At 41.3% G+C, this 21,397-nt stretch overlaps 1 protein-coding gene across 3 annotated transcripts in view; it reads left to right on the top strand.

Annotated features, from left to right (window-relative positions):
* Window positions 1-21,397, top strand: part of plxna2 (plexin A2) — a 200,374-nt gene that overhangs the window by 32,920 nt on the left and 146,057 nt on the right. For all 3 annotated transcript variants that reach the window (XR_006012527.1, XM_042004363.1, XM_042004364.1), the window contains exon 3: window positions 680-862. Coding sequence is in view for 2 of the 3 variants with exons in the window: in XM_042004363.1 (XP_041860297.1) it covers window positions 680-862 (183 nt within the window). In the remaining variant the exon portion in view is untranslated. The remainder of the gene's footprint in view (window positions 1-679; window positions 863-21,397) is intronic.

The raw sequence follows: 21,397 nt of genomic DNA, 5'->3' as shown, positions 1-21,397 counted from the left end.
CCAACAAAGTTACAGTCAACATTTAACTTTTTTACGCAAACCTTTTTGGTAATAAGACACTATAGTACTGATTATGTTCCATGGAAATGATAAAAACATATCATTATAGTCTCTTTTGATACATGCATATTTCATAGTTGCGTGGTTACCACGGCGCGTACGCCAGAATGCATAGTTATGATGCAGCGTGCGTCTTCCTGCAGAAGTGTGATGCTAGACCAGATTAATGAGCCACATTGAGAGTGAGGTGGCGCTCAGTCAGGTGGAGCTGATACATATTTTCCAAGCATGACAATAAGACAAATGTTTGTCTGGCTGGGAAACTCACTCAGACCTACACACATCTCTTCATCTCATTTCTTTCCTATTTCCATCTCAGACACTCTGACAGTGACACTGTTTCATCAACTTTGCCCGTCTGGGTCCACGTCTCTGTCAGCATCATTTTTGCTCATCTAGTGCTCTCCATCTCAGCATCTCTTCTTTACTGATTCATTATTCTATAGGTCTGTCCATCTCTGAGCTATTTTTTGCTACTCTGTTCCTACATTCAGTTTTTTGTCAAGGGTTTGTGTGTTTAATGTAAAACACATTGTCTCTCCTCTAGCTTTGCTTTGGTTTTTGGTTTCCATTTGTCATTTAGTGACATGTGATTCTCTAACTTGTTTTTTGTCTGCAGCCGGTGCCCATTGATGACTCGTTCTGTGGTCTCGACATCAACCAGCCACTTGGTGGCTCTCAGCTGGTGACCGGCCACACTCTCTACACCGAGACTCGAGACCGCATGACTTCTGTGACTTCCTACGTCTACAACGGCTACTGCGTTGCTTTTGTGGGCACCAAGAGCGGACATCTAAAGAAGGTGAGCGCTGACATCTTTTTCCTTTTCTCACCCAGCAGTTTAAGCCTCACTCTACGAGATTGTCGTTCACGTCATTACTGCAGGTTAGAGCTGGACTGTCCGGGGGTCGTTGGGGTACAAATACTCCCATTTTCGAGCAGATGGATCAAAGTCTGCTGTTAAACCTTTGGAGAAGGGTGAAGGCAATAGCTAGCTCGCTGTAATGGTCATTACTGGTTCCTCCAAGCTCCACTGTTGCAGTGTTGAATAACCTGAACTGACCTATTAATTTTAATAGGCACCTTTCTGCTTGTGGCCCACTGAGAGGAAAAAAAAGAGAGGGGAGCAGACCCATGCACTAAAGCACAGAGTCTTGGTGAGAAGAAGAACAGAAGTCACAGAGGGTTAAGGACCCCTGGCCAGTTCCTAATGATAGATTTCACACACCAGCCACAGGAGAGGGTATTAGATGAAAAAGAAAAGACAGGATTGCATAGTGATGGAAGCAAGTGCTGTTTTCTGGGTTCATGCAAGTCAAAGTCTTGTTGTCAGAATCCTGTGAAATGACGTCTAGATATTGTATGTTGATATGAAAATAGTGTGTTTAATTGTAGATGTAATGAAGCTGTTCAGGTACAAAGTTTCACTGTTGCTTTCTACTATCAATACAACCATTTAAACGCTGTCTGTTTCTTTCTCTGAGCACCTCTCTTTGAGGATCTATGCAAAATAGCCATGCGCGCTGCTGTGTGTGTACTCAGACTTTCTTCTCAGAGGGCCATGACTGTAACCACAGTAACGCTAAACTGGAGGAAGTATTAACTAGGATATGAGTAGAGTATCTAGGAGAAAACGGTTTAGTGCTCACACCACAAAAAGCACACACCCTCAGAGAACAAATACATGACAGACAAAATAAACTAGCCATGCCAATTTCAATAACCAAACACAAGCAAATTTCCAGCAATCTGTCATAATTAATCATCATCCTGAACCCTCAATGTCCAAAATTTAAACTGCATTTCTACTGTCAATTGCAGCTTTTACTTGTGCATTTGAAAGAGCAGTGTGGTTGAAGGTAGAGGATGGTATATTCAGTTTGAACTAAGTTTGTTTGAGAACATTTGACTAGAATAGGCGCTGCAGCTACCGTGCAGCAATTTGCATGCAGGTATGTTCTTGGAAAAGGAGAAGCCATTATTTGCATGGAAGCACATGATTTAACGAGCTCTGACTGTTTGCAGTCTGTGCATGAAAGGAAGAATGACCACAATCGGCCTACCCACTGTAGCAGTCTGCGGCAGTGTGAACAAAGAAAACCATTACTTTTTGAATAGGCAATAATGCTTCAATGCTCAATAATGCTGCATGACAGCAGTGTTTAGACGAGGTTTTCTTTGCCTTGTCGTTGTGTCATCAAGGTGTGTGCATGGGTTTCAGAGTTGTTCATTGTTTACATGGAGACAGTTATTATTGGCTCCCTCAGGGAGGGCAGAGGTGTGGGGCGACCTAATGAGTCCTGCCTGCAGCTTCTGTGCAGATGGATGATCTGCTCTTCCAAAGTTTCTGTAGGATGCTGCAGGCTTCTTGCAGATCTGAACATGACACAGCCAGGGTGGCAAGCTTGATGCTTCCTGTTGACACATTCCAATATTTTAACCTCTTTCATGCAACCAAGAGAGACAGACGGATGAGGAAAGGGAGGGATGTGGTGCAAAGGGATGCGCGGTAAGGGGGTGTGAGCGTGAGCCATGATGAGTGAAAATTATAAAAAAAGAGTAGCAGGAACAGGCAGAGATAAAAAGGGAAGGACGGAGGTATTGGGGGAGGGAGGAAGAGACCACTGTAATGTGAATTTAGTGCCGCCAAAAGAAACCAGGACTGCACCGCTGCTTGTAATTGGATTGGCTTCTATCCCAAAGTAGCCCCCTCCTCATCATTTCATTTACCGTTTCCCCATTCAAACCCCCTCCTCCTTCCCTCCACCCCTCCTCACTCTCCCTGCAGACCAGCTCCTGTATATTCTGCTGTTTCCCGGGCTTTGCTGGAGCATGGCAAAGCATGAGGGATGGTGTTGGCGGATATTGCTGCCTGTGGAAGGCTTTTGTAAGGGATTGATTGAGGAAGAGGGGTTAAGAGGGTGGGGAAGCAAGCAGACACTACGGTATGGAGGATGCATATGTAGTCAGACTGCAGGAAATAATAATACTATGTTTGTGAGCCACATTTAGTGTAGCATCAATCATTTTCTGGGGTAATGTGTACAAGGTATAAATCGATAAAATTTCACTGTGTAACATCAGATGCAAATTCTGAGGGAATTATAGTACTGCTATACTACAGTCATTTGTTACATGTTTACATGGCACAAGGATTAAAAAAATTAGTTGTGATCACCTGGTTGGCACTTTTGGATGCAGTGATTGATGATGGGGCCAATAGAAGTTAACCTCAGCAGAAAGCTCCAACGAGTCTGTCAAAAATACAGGTCTTTATGAACATTTTTCAGCTACACTAAATCAGAGTTCAGTGGAGACCTAAACTCGTGACCTTTAGTCCACTGTAATCTCAAATATCTTTTAGTTAGTTACCTTCTGCTCATCACTTATGTCATATTTAAATTTTAGACCTAAAGTTACATTGATATTCAGCAGACTGCTGATCAAGCTACGTGATCAACATAATCCCACTTATGTACCCACTACCCAGAGACCAAAGGGCTCTGTAGGCCAAATTATAGAGTAAGTATGTTCTGGATACACTTACTGAAGATGTGCATCATCTAAAGTGGAATAGGCTATGCGTGGTTAGCATCACATGCTTAAGCACAGATATATCCCATATGGGTGCTGGCTTCTTGCAGATATGAACATGACACATGTCTGGGACTGGGATTGTTGGGAATCAGCGACAACGTTATGGAGGAGAGGGGCTGATGGCAGCTTTGCTTTTTAAACAGATGGAGACTAGGAGCTTGACCACACATGTAAAATTGGATTTTGAAAGACACCACAGCAATTCTTGGATCGGGAAGTTAAATCCAGCTCAGCAGAGACACATTAGGATTTCCCTTGTGATTAGAGTCAGTTCACAGAGAAGGATTGAACATCTTCCATATGAGATCACCTACACAAGCAGAAGAGCTTAAAGCGACATTTTATATTTCAAAAGGGTGTCAATGTTGATCCTAATAAATAGCCTTTAATATGAACTTTTAAAGAAGTCAAGATAGCATTCAGATGTGAGCTTCAACAACAGCTTGTTAGCTTATTGTATTTCCTGTTACAGCTTTAACATAGACTGAATGCCTTAAAATATTATTTATGAGCAGAGCTACTTCTAGTTCCTGTTATGGAGAGATACTACACTGACACATTATCTCACTCTTTGTGTACAAAGTGGTATTACTCAATAATATGGGATGGCGATGGGTTAGCATGCAAACTTCATTGAGCTTTAACAGATGTCTTTGATGCAGCATCATAGTTGTCTTGATATTCAACAAGTAATTTTATCCCATTTTTAATGTTAAAGAGCTGTTTAACCAACTTTCCTCACCTTGTACACCTTGAAGCTAACCAAAGCATTTTATTAATGGCTGTATGCAATTAGGTTTTGAAGGATTGGCATTCTAGTTGTTTATTTCATTAGAAAACAAACACAGATTCAGTTATTTTAGGCTAGTAATTCCCTCAGTATTTAGTTAAATGTTTCTGTTGTATTAGCATTAAAGCACAGATGAAAAACAACATGTGCTACTTTTCTTTTCATCATGCCCTGATAAATAATCAGGAAGTGGTTCGGATGATATGCCTTGCAGCTGAGGGGTACAACTTAAAAGGGTGGTTCAGGTGTTTAACTGGACAAATGTCCTGTAGAACTGGTTAATGTAGCAGAGGGTGCATGGCTAAGTCACATGGCTCCCACACAGGCCCGAATAACAGTGGGGCTGTGTGTGGTGTGCAGACGGTATCACTGAGGGTAGCAGCTGATCATAGGGCACAAAATACTGTGGACTTGAAAGGGCTGTAAAAGCAGGCAGCTGCTACTACAGAGCCCAGTGGACAAGCAGTCACACCGCCCCCCACTTCCAACCCTGCTCTTGCCCCTCTATGGTCTGTTCACACCACAACATGCTTCAAAGAATTAGTCTTTAAATCGCTCGCCCTCAGAGGGAATGTGATCTGAGAACCTTGCCTGTCTGGCCTGTAAGCCCAGAGGCTGCTCACCTGCTTTGGTGTGGTCTGGCTTTGCTTGGCCTTGATTTTCATGTGGAAGTGTGGGATAAACTGAACCAATTAATTGTCACTGCTCTCTATCCCTGAAGTTTTGTCTTTGCAGGAACTCAACTTAATCATCTATCAGATGATGGCAGTTGAGATAGAAAAGGGGGAAGAGGTAGGAAGAACTGAAAAGTAACAGCTACTCAGAATGGTTTTCCTAACAACAACTTCGCCCCACAGCACCAGCTGAATGGAAGCCCCCTCTTTTGCCTCCGGGGTAGAGATGACTGAGCAGAACTGAGAGGCCCTCCTCTCATAAACCACACACTTACACACCTGCGCTGTTATGATATATCCAATCAAATATGAACATAAACCCTGTTCTATTCAGTTTATAGGCAAATTTCAGTTGTTGTTTACAGTTGGTCATTAGTGGTTTCTCACGAGACTGCAATAAACAACCTGAAGGTACAAAGAATAAATCATTTTAATTACTTTATTATACATCACCATTGTCACCGCATGGTGTGTGTTAACCTTGAGGTGCCATTAAAAGAAACACAATTACAAAAGAAAAGAACTATCACAATTGCCACCAGGTAGAATTTGTTTCCAATCATTATTGTCACAAATTGTTATTTCTCACTGAATGCCTTCTGTAATAGCTGTTGCATCACTTTGTTTCAGATTGAATGGTTTGCTCTAATTAATCCCACACAGAACAAATAACTGCATTCTTTTATTAAAGCCTTCCCTTTGTTTTATCTTTATTGTTTATGAATTAAATAAAAACCACAAACTCAATACACCAGGTTGTGAAGCAGACAACTAACAGTTCAGGCTCAAAAATGAGGATAAAACAACACATGGCATTAATAAAGGACACAAGTGTAAATTAACATTCACATCTGCGGGACTCTCATTTCTTGACTGCCAGTGATCATTTTAATACTGCTACACAAGCAATGCAGTGAGTTTATCTAGTGGCAATACCTGGAGGCCTGACATAGTCTGCAGAAATCAGAAATAGGTTTTTTACCGAGCAAATAAAACCTGCAGGACTTCCACAGAGAGGCTGAAGCAATTGAGAGATATTTGTTTTGTCTTTTATTATCAGGACCTCAGGCATATGTGGATGGTAGCTCATAGAGAGACTGTCAGGCTTCTTCTGACCCTCTACAGAATGATATTCTGACCAACCAAAAAGATCCACGAAGGCCTAGCATGTGGGGAACACTTTGAATCAGCAGGTAGTCTGCTTGCTCCTGACCATCTCATAGAAACATTTGTAGAACTTGAAGGATTAAGTCTTTTTTATTATTATTATTTTATGAGGAATGAAGTTAATTTAGCCTGTAAGAATAAGTGCTTTTGCTCTAAGGTTAACAGGAATATTGTGTATAAGTGGTCATCATAAATGTTCAACCAACCACCTAGTCCAGCTAATTACCACCTTGTTCATGAGGTTTCGGACTGGCAGGATGCCTGTGTGACCTTTTTAGAAACCAGTTTTCCACTTGACCCCCCGCTGCTCAGATCTTAACCTTGGTCCAGATGAAGCGGTGGCTAGTGGCAGCCCCACGCTGCAGGAGCAGGCTGTGCCTTTCAAGGCTGTCTTTGGAGCACAAGCCTCTTTATCTGCCAGACCTGGTCCAGACTTCTCTAAACACTTCACTGTTAAAAGGCCAGTGGAAGACTGAGAACCCCTGCTGTTCCATTCTTCCGAGCATTAAATCTGCTTTTTTCGACTTATCCTCCTCAATTCACTCTCTTTCTGTCCGTTACTCTGCGTCTTTATTCCTCTATTTTCAGTGGGTTAAATGAAACCTGGCCAGTCAGCCAGCTGTCTTCTCTTATTTTTTTTTTCTTTTCAACCTCACTCTCACTTCCATCCTTCTTTTAGTCCATTTCTCTAACTTAGTGTCTCACTCTTTCTGCCAGTCTATTTCTGCTTCTCAGGCTATTACAATGACACCGCCTACCCCGCAGTGATCTCATTAATCACATTCAAACAGTTCTCTGTTGCTGTCTCTCCTTCGATGTGTCTCCCTCTCCCCTCCACTTCCTCTAATTGCTTGCTCTTTTCTCTGCCAGTGTCTCGAAGGAAGCATTTTTCATTATTCTAACAACAAGAGACAAATGCCTATACTACGCATACATTTTATTTCAGATGGATTTAATACATCTAGGCTTAATTTATTTCAAAGACATGCAGTTGGATGCTTTCACTGGAGTGTAGCTGAATACCAAAAAAGAGAATCTCATATGTCTGCAAATATGTTTTGCTCTTCTTATTCATTAATTTATCACACAGATCGTTTTTTACTTCAAGCAGGGTACTTGGTTTTATTTATGAGATTTTTTTCTTCTTTTTTTTTTTGGAATGCCCCTTTTTTTTTATATTAGAAAACAAATTACTCTCTTGAGTGCTTGCCATAATTGGACTTAACTTCATGAGTGAGATTAATTAACCCATTGTTGATTAGAGCTACTTTTTTCTGCCCATAGAAAGAACTTTGCTGTAATCCATTTTTTTAAAGGATATTTTCTTGTTGACTGGGCTCCAAATTAAATTGATGGCAGCTTAATTTCTCTTGCCCGCAAACATTTTTCTACTGATTAGAACTACTTTTCACCTTAATGGTAAATAAAGACAGCTCTGCTTCTGAACTATGACTGTGACAGTGGGTTGTGTGCATTTTTTTTTTTTTTTTACTAATGCTGGGGGCTGTTGTGTCATAAGGTTTGTGTAACCACTCAAGACAATGCTCCCACACCCAATCTGCACAGAAAGTGGAAAAGATACGCACAATTTATCCTAATCTTCATAATCTAGTGATGTTGCTGTCCATAGATAAAAAATTAAAGATGTCAGCAAATGCCCATACGATCATTACTATTATTACACTCAAAACAGGAAATTAAAGCTCTAAGAATTGTACAAAAATCCCAGCAATGAGTTGATTTTTAACTGAGACCAAATTCTGATAACATCATAAATATATTTTATCAACACAACATTGCAATATCATAGTGTTATTATTACGTTTATCATCAGCACTGGTATACACAAAACTCCTAAAGGTAACATCTCCCTTGGCCCTTGTTTTATGAGGGCAGCACTGACATGACATAACAAGAACCGCTACTCATAAATAGATAGATTCATATTAAAACCTTTTTTTACGCATGTCAAATACAGACATGCGTACGGACAGAGCCCTCTGTCCGTCTTCTACATCCTTTTTAAAGAGCTTGCAGATGCAAATCCAGGTGTAGAGAACGGAGCAGTACCCATCTGAAACCACGGGGGCAGTGTTGCACTGTATAGCTAATTTGCGATCAGCTAAAGGAACAAAGCAGAAGAGGAGGTTGTGATGTAATTAATAGCTGCACAGATCTTTGCAGTCTACTACGCTGCATCTTTTTATGTTGTTTTCTGAGAATGTGTGTTATCATGAGCTCCTCCACTGTTGCCGTGTTTGCTATTGTCTGAAACTGACGTCAGAACTCAGAAGTGAACTATCAACTCTGCACTGCCCTCTAGTGGATGTGTTGCCCAGCAACCATGCTAACATTAAAGACACGTGAGAGTATGTGGGCAGTGACAACATTTGATAATGTTTGACACAGATGTACCTATTTATGTACGCAAGAGGAGAATAAATAAAGCTTAACCCTAATTAGGTACAATATATTGAGTCTAACAATATATTTTCAATTCCTAATCATAACCATGTGTGATAAGAATGTAGGAGAAAAGTAAAGGGATAGTGGCAGAACATATGGGATATGTTTATAAACATGCTGGAATACATACTGCTACCGCCCCTCCTACCTCCTAATAAATTACTGTGGAACCCTTATATTAGTACAAAGTGATTGCAACAATATCAAGATGTAAGATGTGTCTCTGTAGGTCTTTGTAGTCTGAAATGATTTAATATGTGAAAACATAAAAAATGACCTTCTCCATTCTGATGTATCAAGTGTTTCTACTGTGGTCCACACATTCTGCCAATTGAATGTTTTATGTACATAAAACCCAACACAAATACCCTATGTGCCAAACATTATGCAAACAAGCTGGGTTGGGAGGCAGGGCCTCACATCCTATCAATATTCCTATTTAGTTTGCAGCCAATGAAAGCACCACAGGGAGCAAATCTGAAATTCATAGAAATCCTTATCAGTAGTTGCATTGCTGTTATTGATCTGTTACTGTGGAAACAGTGTGGCATGGATGCGGGCCTTGTTAGTTTTCATAGCCTCAGGTATAAAACTCAGAGCTCTGGTGACTTCCAACAGTTCCGCCAATCAAAGAATAAACTTCTCTCTCTGTTAAATCAACTGCAGCTTCTAAGCGCTCGCCTTTTGTCCTCTTGAGTTGCCAGTTGGCATGAGAGATGAGTGTTTTTCTTCTTCTTTAGTTACTCCATTGACCTTGCCAAAACATCACAGACAGGAAAGGGAGAGACACGGAAAACGTAAACATCTTGAGGAAACAATCTGGATATAAAAAATTTTTAAAAAGAAGGGAAAAACAGAAAGAAATTACTGCTCAACATCAGTCAAAGTAGATGGCTGGCTCAGTGCCAGCGTTTATTGATTTACTTTACAAAGCATTTGAATGGGCCAGATAAGTGTGATTAGCCAATTCATTACTTCTGGCTAGAGTGGTCCAAAATTAGATAAAAAGAGGGTGGATAGGAAGGACAGAGAGGGGGTGAGAGCAAACTATTACTTTGTACTTGTGCAGAAACTCTCAGTGGCCTGCTATAGAGGAAATCTTTTTGAAGTACTTGATGAATTTTCCATATATTACAAGCATTGTAATGATCACACTCATTAGAAGCAGTTACAAAATGGGGGGAAAAAAAGAAAATTATGCATTGTTTATGTGTTTGATTGCATGCATAATGATTCTCGATTACACAAGCAACCAAAACAGCAACCTCTCATCTACTTTGTAAATGTTTGCTTCCATTTCAAATGTTTTTTCAAGCTGCAGAGCACCACTAGATCTCCAAAATGAGAACAGTCTGGGCTTTGATGATATACTAAACTGTTGTCTATGCCAAGGCAAACTGAGTGTGACAGCGAGTAATGTTTCTGTCTGATAGTGAGACAGCTTTACTGCTCCTCTGTCTCCTTCTTCATACAAGACATCAGCAGCTATCAGTTCCTTTACAGTGAAGCTTGCTTTGGTGACAACATTGTTTAATGCCTTTCTGTGATCACAGTATTTACAGGAAGCTTTTAAGGCTCCACACAAAGTATTTCTTTCATATACACTTATAGTCATTTTACAGATATTTAGTTATCATTTATTGTGACTGTTATGTCAATCATAATTAGGGATTGTATATTGTATAATAAGCAATCTTTGAGATTGCTGCTCACCTCTGGAACCTTCTATTGGTTCTGGGAAGCATGTCCCAATAATTTCCTAGTTTTTTCTTTGTCCAGTTTTTTCCTCTTTCTCCATGCGCCTTCTCTCCATGCCTTTATCTTCCTTCTGTACCGTAAGACTGTCAAAGAACTCCAACTAGCCATCAGCCTAATGAACAGTGATACCGAGCTAATAGCGTGTGATAATATTTCAAGCCACCAGTAATCTCGGCTCACTCAGGCTTTACCTGCCCGTCACTTCTGCTCCTTTTACACAAAGATACACAGAGTGTGCATCTCTTTCCCTTGACAGCTGTATGTCAGGTCTTGGCCTCATGCTTTCATGAGGCTGAGCTGTCAACCACTTAGCAGTTCAGCTGTCCAGTGAAGGCTGCTTAATGGGACTGGACATTTCTTTCTGCATATCTTGTAACAAATTGTGTACTGGTCCCTGCATCCACTGAAACATCAGCCTCCATTTGTTTTTTAATCCATGTTTTTGAAATAAACAAAAAAAAAAAAGGAAAACAGAATTGCTCGAACAAATTCTCCACACTGCAACTAAAGATAACACTTATAATTTGGCTGTTGACTGATGACTGATATTGATGGTTTTTGACATTTAATTTCCCTCTAATGTCAGTGAAATGATTGAAAATAACTTAACTGTTTAAGTATAACAGGCCTTCATGACACATCTTTGAACAAATACAAATTAAATCGTTTAAATATATAAAGAAAACTTAATTATAACCTTTTAAAATAAGATCCTCTCAAAGCACTTTTCAGCCAATTAAACCTTTTTAATTCCTATCATTTCCAAGGACTTTCCAGCCCATTAAACCATCACCAACCAAATGACTTTTAGTTCTTATATCGCCCACCATTTTGATTTTGTGCTCAACAAAATGTATTATTAGTGAATTTAGTCAGTTTCAGGACAAAGTCAATCCACCATAACTAGAACACACCAGATATATAAAGGTCACTGTCATTGGTTAAGGCAGTGGTTCTTAACCTATTTTCCTTGAGGACCCCCTTCATGCAAACACTAAAAAGCCATGGACCCCCTGCCCCACTTTGTGCTAAAACCATGCTTGGCAGCTTTCAAAAGTGAGATTCTCACCATAAATAATGGATTTTGTCTGAGTCCTGTCCTTCAATATAGCCAAAGTCAAATTAACAACATATACATTTTTTTTATTAAAATATGGACAACGTGTGGACAATGATCACAATTTCTCTAAATTTTCAGCCTCAGGGACCCCCTGTGCTCTTTAGGGGACCCCCCATGGAGCGTCCCAGACCCCAGGTACTGGGCTAAGGTGATCCTATTTGCCAACAGGCGGATTAGCCTAACAAGGAATGTACTACTGACAGATTGAAAAAGTGGCTGATATGGAGAGAGATGTCACAGAGGCACTAATCATGATATTCTAAGACAGTCCACCATACAGTAGCAGGATGTAACATGGAGGCAGCTACACAGAAAACCATAACCAAGAGGCTGGAATAGTGAACAGAACGTCTGTGATGAGCATGGATTGGTAATGGCACTGGGTAAGCAACCAGACATTATGGTGGTTTACAGAAAAAGGTGTTAGATAACATAAGATCCTTTATTGATTCCACGGTGGGTAAATTTGACTTTTACAGCAGCTCAAATACAAAGTAAAAGAGACATTAAACAATAGACAAAATAAAAAAAAACGAAGACAGGAAAAAACAGTATGTACAATAAATCGTAAACAATAATAATAACAGACAAAGAAAGAAACAGTATTTATATACACAGCCTCACCCAGTTTAATGTGCAGTGGTGAGATTAGAGTTAGATGTTGCAGTTCCGAGTTCCAAAGAACATCAGAAGCTCAAAAATACCAAGGGTTGAAGGTTGCTAGGTGTAATCTGAGCACTTGGGGCTTTGACCTCCAAACATGAAGATTGGCACCAACAGATCCCAGGGACAACATCTGTGTGTAAAACCCATTAACATGACCTCTGGTTGTGAAACCAAGCTTCTAAGGCGGCTACCCACATAGTCACATGAATACAGGATACATATGCAATGATAATTCTCTCGTCATGGCATTACAGATGTATGAAAGATCTGATGATGGATGATTATATTCAGTTTAAACATAACTATTGCAAACTAAAATACGTATTTGATCAAACGAGTTGCATTTAAATTCCATGATGTTCCTCCCAGTGGCTGGGCTACTATTTCCAACCAAGATCACTGACATGAAGCACAATTTCACAGTTATATAATGCCATTAAAAACGACACACTGACTTGACTGAAGTTGTGACAGATAGTGAAATATAGAATATGAGAGAAATATAGACTATACAAACACCAGAAATATGCTTGGACTGAAGCCACAGAATGAAGAGCAGCTGTGGTCCATGTTCAGTATGTGGTATGTCAGGATGGAGCAGATGGGCAGGTTGAGTTTAAAGGAAAGAGTGAAAGTGCAGAGTAGCTTTTGAAAACCTGAGGTCCAGAAATAGCAAGATCTTATTTGTGATTTTGCAAAGCACCTGCATCACCAGGAATCCTGTGGCAGACCACAAAAAAAAAAAAAAAAAAAAACATTAAAAGGTCATAATATCAAAGAAGAGAGCAGGAGCCAGAGTCCCCTTTCAGTCACAGGTCAGCTCAGCCACTGCTGTTATTCATTAAACTGTAATGGTTAGCGGTTGGGAAAACATTGTCAGGGCCCCTGGTAACTTGACTAAATGTAGGGGTCAAGGGCAGAGTCAGGGCGAGATATCGCCATTCTGGGTGACGTGCCCACAGTGTTGGGCTGGATTCAGTCAAAGCACAGACGTGATAATTTGATAAAATCACAGAGCAGCAGTAAACCATCAACATTCCTCACAGTCGACCATTTCTGTGGGGAATGATGTGTTACTGTCAGTCATACTTAAGTGTTTTGGTGCATTTGGCAGCCACAATTTGGCTCTGCCGGAAGCAGCTGTTTGCTCAGTGGGGTATAAGCCCACAGGAGGTGTGTCTTGTGTTTGTGTGCATGTTGTTTGGCCCATATTAGCTGACTGTGGACATAAATTAGGAGAAAAACAAAGAGCTGTTTCAGGTTAGCTTTGTGGTAGAGTTTGGGGATTGGGCAACCACATCATATGTTATTGTCCTTGTACACATGGCACTAATTTTCTTTAGTTTGATGCTCATACTGTTGAAATGTTACACTCTTATTTGTATGTGGGAGGTGTGGGAAAACTCCCTTGATCATAGATTCAAAAGACACTATCTGTTTCACCCTATTTCAAGAGTGTTTCATCACACACAAGAGCATGTACATGCACTCACTTACAGGGGTTGCGGTGTTAGGGGTTTGCCTTCTAACTGATTAGGAAATGAGAAACACTTGTGTCATGAGTTTTCACCCTAATAAGCCCAGATTGCTGTGGCTAGAACAGTCTTTGGGTGCAGGTATGCTGTGTTCAGGCTGCAAGCTGGTTTGGAGGTTGGGGCTAGATTGTGTGGAAGTTGACTGCGTTGTCTCAGAATCCTCAGCTGAAAGGGGATAGGATGGTGTTTGGGTTACGCCATGCTGGGAGCGCTGTCCTCTTTAAATGAGACACACTAGAACAAAGTGCAGCTGATCAGATTAGCGTGGCTGATCAGGTTTCTCAGCAGGTCGTTGGCTCCCACTGTCTGAACATCTTGACTGTTGGAGCTAAACACACAGAAGAACAAAGGGAGGGAAATAAAAGGATGCAACAACAGTTGTTGTTAGGCTTTACTTTGAAATTTAGTCTAAGCTGTTAACATTGTAAACGTCTTTCTCTTTGTTCGCTGAGCTTTGCTTTTCTGCATTTGCAGTCTATCTCAAGGGCAAGTTATTTATTTCTGATTGTAGAGAAAAAATGTTACAATGAGGTAGACCTGTGGGGCTCAGTGTGAAACAATGGTAGCAGGATGAATTGTGCTGTTCCAGTTGTGTGGGGATGTATTGTTAAGTTTGCTGTTGTGTTGCATGGAGCATATTGTTTCCGTTTTTTGGGCTCTGATGATTCCCCCCTTCGAAAGATCAGATGAATCCCCTTTTCGATATGAATGAGACATCTTTGCTCTATTCTTGTATTTGTCTTTTACTCTCTTTTTGTCCACTTTTCTATGTGTTTCTGTCAGATGTTTTTCTAAAATGTCCAGTTTTGCCCTTCTCTCTGCCCCCTCTCTGTGTTTTTCATTCTTCATGGCTTTTCACACAGGATCCATCCAGGCCAGGCCACAATCCCTTATAAGGCCAATGGAAGCCCCCTTCTGGCCTCTTATTTCCATATCAGATTTGCAGTAACAGACAGGGTTTACACAGGATCATGCCTGGAATGTGAGGCTGCCTTTCTGTCTGCTGTGCCACAGACCTCGCTTTGCTCTCTGCTCCTCTGCACAAACCTGGTCAAACCTCGTCCATCTATTGCTCCTCTTCCCCTTTCTCCTCAACTCACCTTCTAATCTTTCTCCTCAGTCCTTCCTCTTTTCCTTCTACTTATTTTCACAGCTTTTCCTCTGCCATTTCTCAGACACCTCAGTGCAAACATAAAAAATAAAAGTGCGTATTTGTGTGGCAGGAGGACTGAAAGGCAGCATGCTCAGATGGCTGTCTGCTCTAAGTTCATACAGCAGGGAGCAGGGAGCAGTAGACAGCTAAAAAAGAGATTAAGCCACATCTGAGAGGACGATGAGAAAAACGTGTGAAAGCCACACAGCACAGCACAACAAACATCCCTAAACCTCACAGGACATGTGAAGTTGGGGCTTATATTCCAGTCATATTTAAAGGCTCTTCTTCCATCATCATGCCAGCCCTCTGTTTCGTCCTTTTTATGCTTTACTCACTCCCTGAGCCTGTTCCTCATTACAATTTCATGTTACCACAGGCTTTTTTCCCTCCCTGTCGAGCTTTAATATGTAAAGTGTCGACTTTCCTGTGTGTCTGTGTGGTTTGGTTTGTTGTCGTAGAGAGTCTGTTTCTGATTAGGCTGGTTTTCGCTAAGCTTTCCCTTTACGGCCACATTTGGGCCTTACTTTGGCAGAAGAGCCGTTAGAGGGAATCTCATCCAGGCCCTAATTGATTCAAAAGGCTGGCAGACCTGGTGTTCTCTTTGGCCCTGTTGTGTCTTCCTATCCTTCACCGTCTCTGTCTCTTTTGCACCTTTACTTCCATTTCACCACAGTGTCCTTTGTTCCTCAGTTCTCTCCCAGGGTCTGACACAAATGGAGGGATGTAGGGATGAGAGGGGATCTCATATAGGCTGTAATGCTTCTCTCCTCTGGGGGCCTGTAGAGCTCATTAACCTACGTTAGTCTCCGCTTGCCTCCATTAAAGACACCTGGCTCCCTGAGGGCCCAACAGGGAAATGACAAGTCCAGTATCCTTCTCCTTCATCAGCATCCTAGACCCACATCAGGAAGGGATTCATTATTATCCTTTATTGTGGCTACAGTGGTTATTGATGCTGTGTTGATTTGCCTGTCATGTCAGCTGCACTGTATTTTGACATCTATGCTACACATTGAAATAATGGCATCCACATTATACACAAGTGGCTCTGTAATAAGTGAATAATAAGCCTTTCTTAAGGAAATCATGGGAGTGTTGAATGTAAACAACAATAAGCTGTTATATGCAGCTCTGCTCAGCTTAAAAGAGAGCTTTCCGAATAGTGCCAATTCTCAGATTAGCCCCAAAGTCCCTGTCAGAGTGGGGGCAGAATCAGCCGCATTTCTACTTATGCATGAAATATATACGTGCACCTGAAAATAACAGCAGATGAAAAGCTTAAATCTCCTTTAGGCAGTGCACCTTAAATCTGCGTTCGCACCCCTTGGCTGGCTCAGGTTAATCTGCTTGGTGTGGACTCAGACTCCGTAATGTTCCTCCCCTCCGTTCCACAGTACAAAGGCCTGCAGAGATAAGCAGAATTCTCCATGCCACCTTGCCACAAAACAAATAAAGGTTATCAGTTTATTTTATTATAACAGGAGATGAAAAGATGTGCAAATGGAAGACTTTGTTGTCTTTAATTTTTAGCTTTTTCCTCTAGTCTTTCTCACCGTTTTCTTCCTTTTTCTATATCATCCTCTCAGTTTTGTAAATGTGTTTTTTTCTCCCTACATGTGTAGAACTCTCAACCATGCATTTCTGGCACTGCAGTGTGTAAGCTGAACTGCATCACTTTAATGTCAGACTCCATGTTTTCCACAACACTGACCTCTTTGTCTTCTGCTGCCTGCAGTTTCTCTGTCCTCTGGTCTTTCATTTTCTCTATTCTCCACTACTCTGACTCACTCTGAGTCGTGTGTGTGTGTGTGTGTGTGTGTAGTAGACAAGTGGATGTTGGGGAGTTACAGCAACCTGTAGCAGCCCGTTGAACCCCCCCTCCCCCTCCTCTTTGCTCAGCGTAGTTTTTTTTTTTCTCTATTACAGCTTCTTATTCATTCAGTCCATCTCAAGTGGTAAGAAATATTAGCATATCATTGCCATAAGGAGCTTCAGACTTCACTGTTAATAGCTTTTTAATGTTTCCTGGGGCCTCGCCATTATGTGCCCAGTCTCTTTAGCCTAATCCAGTGGGAACCATATGGGCAACAGCCTGACTCTACACACTGGACCCACAGGTTCATCGAAACCAGTGGGGAAGCAGAACCAGAGTGTATTTAAATCCATAGGCGCTCAAGGGCTTTATTTAAAACTAAAGAAAGTTTATTTATTTAAGGGCCCCAGAGACTGGAGAGAGCACAGGAGGGCTCTTTTTCTTTTACAAGAGTTGGATTTATTTTTCACTTGGGTTTAAGGTGTGAACTTGTGCACAATGTTTGCACAAGTTTTTGCATTTTGTAGCTAGTGTGGACAGTATATTTTTCAACATCTGTTCAAATGCAGATTTTTCTGTGATTCAGTGTTCCAGCCAAGCCAGGCACAGAAAATAACTCAAGGGACCACCAAAGTGTCAGACTTTCTCATGCATCTGAGTAGGCCTGTCGCGATAAGCAATAAATTGAACGATAAGAAAATAAGAGCACGATAAGTTTGCCGGCCGCGATAATTTTTTTTCGTCCCCCCTTTACCATAGACTGTGTATGACAATAGGTTTCACTATGGAGTATTTCGACTAAACGCTCTGGTTTCTTGCGGAGTGATCTCTCTAGTGTCACACTTGACTGCAGCATGTTGCAGCACGAGCCGGTAAGCCGCATTTGTTTTGCACGGCTGCCAACACGCAATGGCCGTGAGACTTGCGTATTTAAGTGGCTTCTCACGCTCTCGCGCTAAACCTCCGATTCTCATGCTGAAATATGTAAATAATAGATGCAAGCATCTCCTCTTTTATTGTTTCGCTGCTTCCCAAATGTAAGCAGAACACACACATTCTAGCTTACGACGTCAGTACAAAGCCCCCACTTCCTGGTCTACCGTAATAACCCCTGTAATCCGCAGGCACATTACGCAAATAGAATCAGCCTATATACTACCGTATATGACAAAATACACATTAAGAGCAATGCCGGCTAATCGAGAGGTTTGGGAGGATTCCCAGTGGGCCGCATAACTTTTGGGCCGGTGTCCCGGCGTATGTGAATGTGGTATCCCAGCTAACTGCTGGGTTGTAGTTACTTATAAGGCCAACAGAGGGCAGAATGACTTTGTTTCACAAGCAGTAGATTTTGAAGAGCAGAAGAAGAACACGGGTTTTTGTTCGATGTAAAGTGCTGAAGTTTGGTTCGTCATTAAAACCGGCATGCTTGTCTACTTGTCTGGAGTTTATTTGAAGATGCAACAGTGAAAAAGGCGCTTTTATTTATTTAGTTTATTGACCTTTGAAAATGTGTACTTGCATTATTACGGCATAGGTCACTATATTAGTTGAGAATGGTCTCAAAATGACACATTAGCGCTCTGCGCAATATTATCGTTTATCGCGATAATTTCTGAGAAAATTTATCGTACAGCTAAATTTGTTATCGTGACAGGCCTACATCTGAGGTGCTGTCTTGATCTGAAATATCAGCAGAGAAAAATAAACCTGACACAGCGTAGGCACATTTAAACAGTTTATATTCAGTATTCATCTTATTTAGCGCCCCAAAAGGAAAGTGTCCATCATGTGGGTGGAGGAACTGATGTGTGTTTGGACAAATGTGCTTCAAGTAAATTCTCAAGTAGGTAGAGAGTGTTTACCTACCCCAAACATCTGTGCCCACAGCAGAAGGATGAGTTAAAGTCTCCTTTACTTTAAACCCTGTTTACACAAGATTCGGGTGATCTGATCACAAGTGGGAAAGTAGAGTAAATTCCACTTCCACATGCGAGTAACTACTTATGAGCTCACTTTCCTACTCTTTATGGAAATAAAATCATATGTTTAAACATGCAAAGCCAGCTGTGAGTACCAGACACAACATCACCAGGCCCATTAATGTGTCTAAATCCTGAATTACGTTTAGTTAGCTCAATGTTTTTGAAGGTTCAGAGATATTTCAGCTCTGCTTGAATCAATTTAACAGCAGTGTTCTGATGGATATAAACTATATCTGACATTTCATGCTAATTAAGTTATTATCACACAACACTGTTCATTTTACATTCTTGTCAAAACCTCACACACCATGCTCGCTCGCCTGTAAACTCAATGTGATCCGGTTTGGAAATCTAAATCTTCTGGATGGACTTGAGAATAAATTACTAAAGGTCAAACTAACCAGCCAGGCTGCTAACAAGCCAGCAGACCAGAGGCAACAGGTGAATGGAAAGCAGCCAGAAAAGCTTTTTGCTCATTAAAGTTTCTGTTGATGGGAAGAAGATTATAAACGACTAAAGACGATGTCTCCTCATCTCGTGCTCTTTTGCATCAACATTCTCCACTTAGGCTTTTAACCCTTGTTATTTAGCTCGGTTGTGGTGTTACAGTATGGCTTCCCCTCCATTTGTTTCTCCTCTGTCTACCTTTTACTGTGTTTCAGTGTGTGCATGTGTGTGTGAGAGAGAGAGAGAATTTTAGGAAGTACAGTAAGTGCTGATGCAAGCTGTAAGTGTCCCTGTCCAGGTAATGGCCTGTAGCAGTACTGCAGCCTGGGGCCTGCCAGAGGAGGAATGACATTTACTGCCACCTTAACTAGCTCATTAGCCTGCTTGACAGTCTTTCTCTCTATTCGCTCCACAGAGGGTAATGAGGATAGCACAATTTTACAACCGCCAGTTGTTATTCGGCTCGTGTCTTTCAAGGCTATCAAGATGGAACACTCCGATTCTTTTGGGAAATGGCTTCTTGTTCTCTTGCTCTCTGCTGTTTTTGCACAAGGGCTCACTCAGCCTGTCTTTGAAGAAACAATTGACAATAGCGTCAAGTCTTTCTGCGACTGCATTTCATTGTGCTCCTGCTGAGATATCACCGCTACACACTCACCTACAGCGAGCTCATCTTTTAATCAGGCCTGATCCCAGAGACTGATTGGCCCCATTGTTCTGTGTGAAGGCTATTGAAACCTGTCTTTCTTTGCTTCTTAATGGACAAACACACATTTGCGTTCACACATACACACACAGGCATAGAGACATGTAGACACACTTGCCTGCACTATTAAGCAAACTCTTATCTTCATTATGCCGCTTCTTTGGTTGATTGGAGGGTTTTTTTGTGTGATGTTGATATAGGACAGCTGAGTTCCAGTCCCTCATCTCCTCTCTAGCTTTCTGTTTTTCATTAGGGATGAAGGGATTGAGGGAAAGAGACAGAAATAATGGTAATGAAATGGAACGCAAATAGCAGAGATGTAATTAAAACATCAATATTCAGACTAGAGTACTCTGATCACTACAATCCGCTCTCTGCTCCTGATAATTGACATGACCACCAGAATAATGGAATGTATTTGTTTTGCAGGCATGTGAGTACAGTAGCTTTACAGTAACACACACACATTCATAGTTTATACTAGGGGTGTAACGAAACATTTATCTATATTTAAGCAATATGCAAATATATAATATATTAATTAACTGTATCTTTTCCATTGTTTGTTGAAAGAAATTGCTAATGAGCCAATCACATGGCAGCAACTCAATACATTTAGGCATGCAGACATGGTCAAAATAACTTACTGAAGTTTAAACCAAGCATCATAAAGGAAAGAAAAAAGGATTTAAGTGACTTTGAATACAGCATTGGTCAGGTTGGTCTGAGTACTTGAGAAACTGCTGATCTACTGGGACTTTCACACAACAGCAGAAGACCACACCAGGTGCCACTCCAGTCAGCTGAGAACAGCACAACTGAGTCAGCAATTCACATAGGCTCTGATGAGTCTCCATTTCAGCTGCCACGTTCAGAAGGTAGGGTCAGATTTTGATACAAACAACATGAAAGCATGGGTCCATCCTGTTTAGTATCAATGGTCCAGGCTGCTGGTGGTATAAGGGTGTAGGGCAGCGTTCTGCAAGTCACTGTCACTGTCCTGCAGGTTTGACAGGCTCATGGCTCATTAACAGGCCTGCTTAGAACCTGATAACAAGGTGCTGAGGAGATCCGATTTATTTGAATCAGGTGTGTTTAAGCAAGGGGAACTATCTATCTATCTATCTATCTATCTATCTATCTATCTATCTATCTATCTATCTATCTATCTATCTATCTATCTATCTATCTATCTGTCTATTTGTCTGTCTGTCTGTCTGTCTGTCTGTCTGTCTGTCTGTCTGTCTGCCTGTCTGCCTGCCTGCCTGCCTGCCTGCCTGCCTGTCTTAGACACATGCTAATCAACAACCATCACGCAGAGCAAAGAGTTTCCAGTCAGACTAGTGCAATGGCCCCGAGCCCAGACACATCCTATAGCCTTTGTCCTGTGATTTTCTGTTTGATAAGACCTGTAGGGACTTTGAAAAGTGCAGCACACTGCAGCAGATGTCCACACT

The sequence above is a fragment of the Melanotaenia boesemani genome, chromosome 13, assembly GCF_017639745.1.
Source record: "Melanotaenia boesemani isolate fMelBoe1 chromosome 13, fMelBoe1.pri, whole genome shotgun sequence".
Classification (NCBI taxonomy): Eukaryota; Metazoa; Chordata; class Actinopteri; order Atheriniformes; family Melanotaeniidae; genus Melanotaenia; species Melanotaenia boesemani.
The sequence above is the reverse complement of the archived record's forward strand: the minus strand, read 5'-3'. Positions and strand labels throughout refer to the sequence as shown.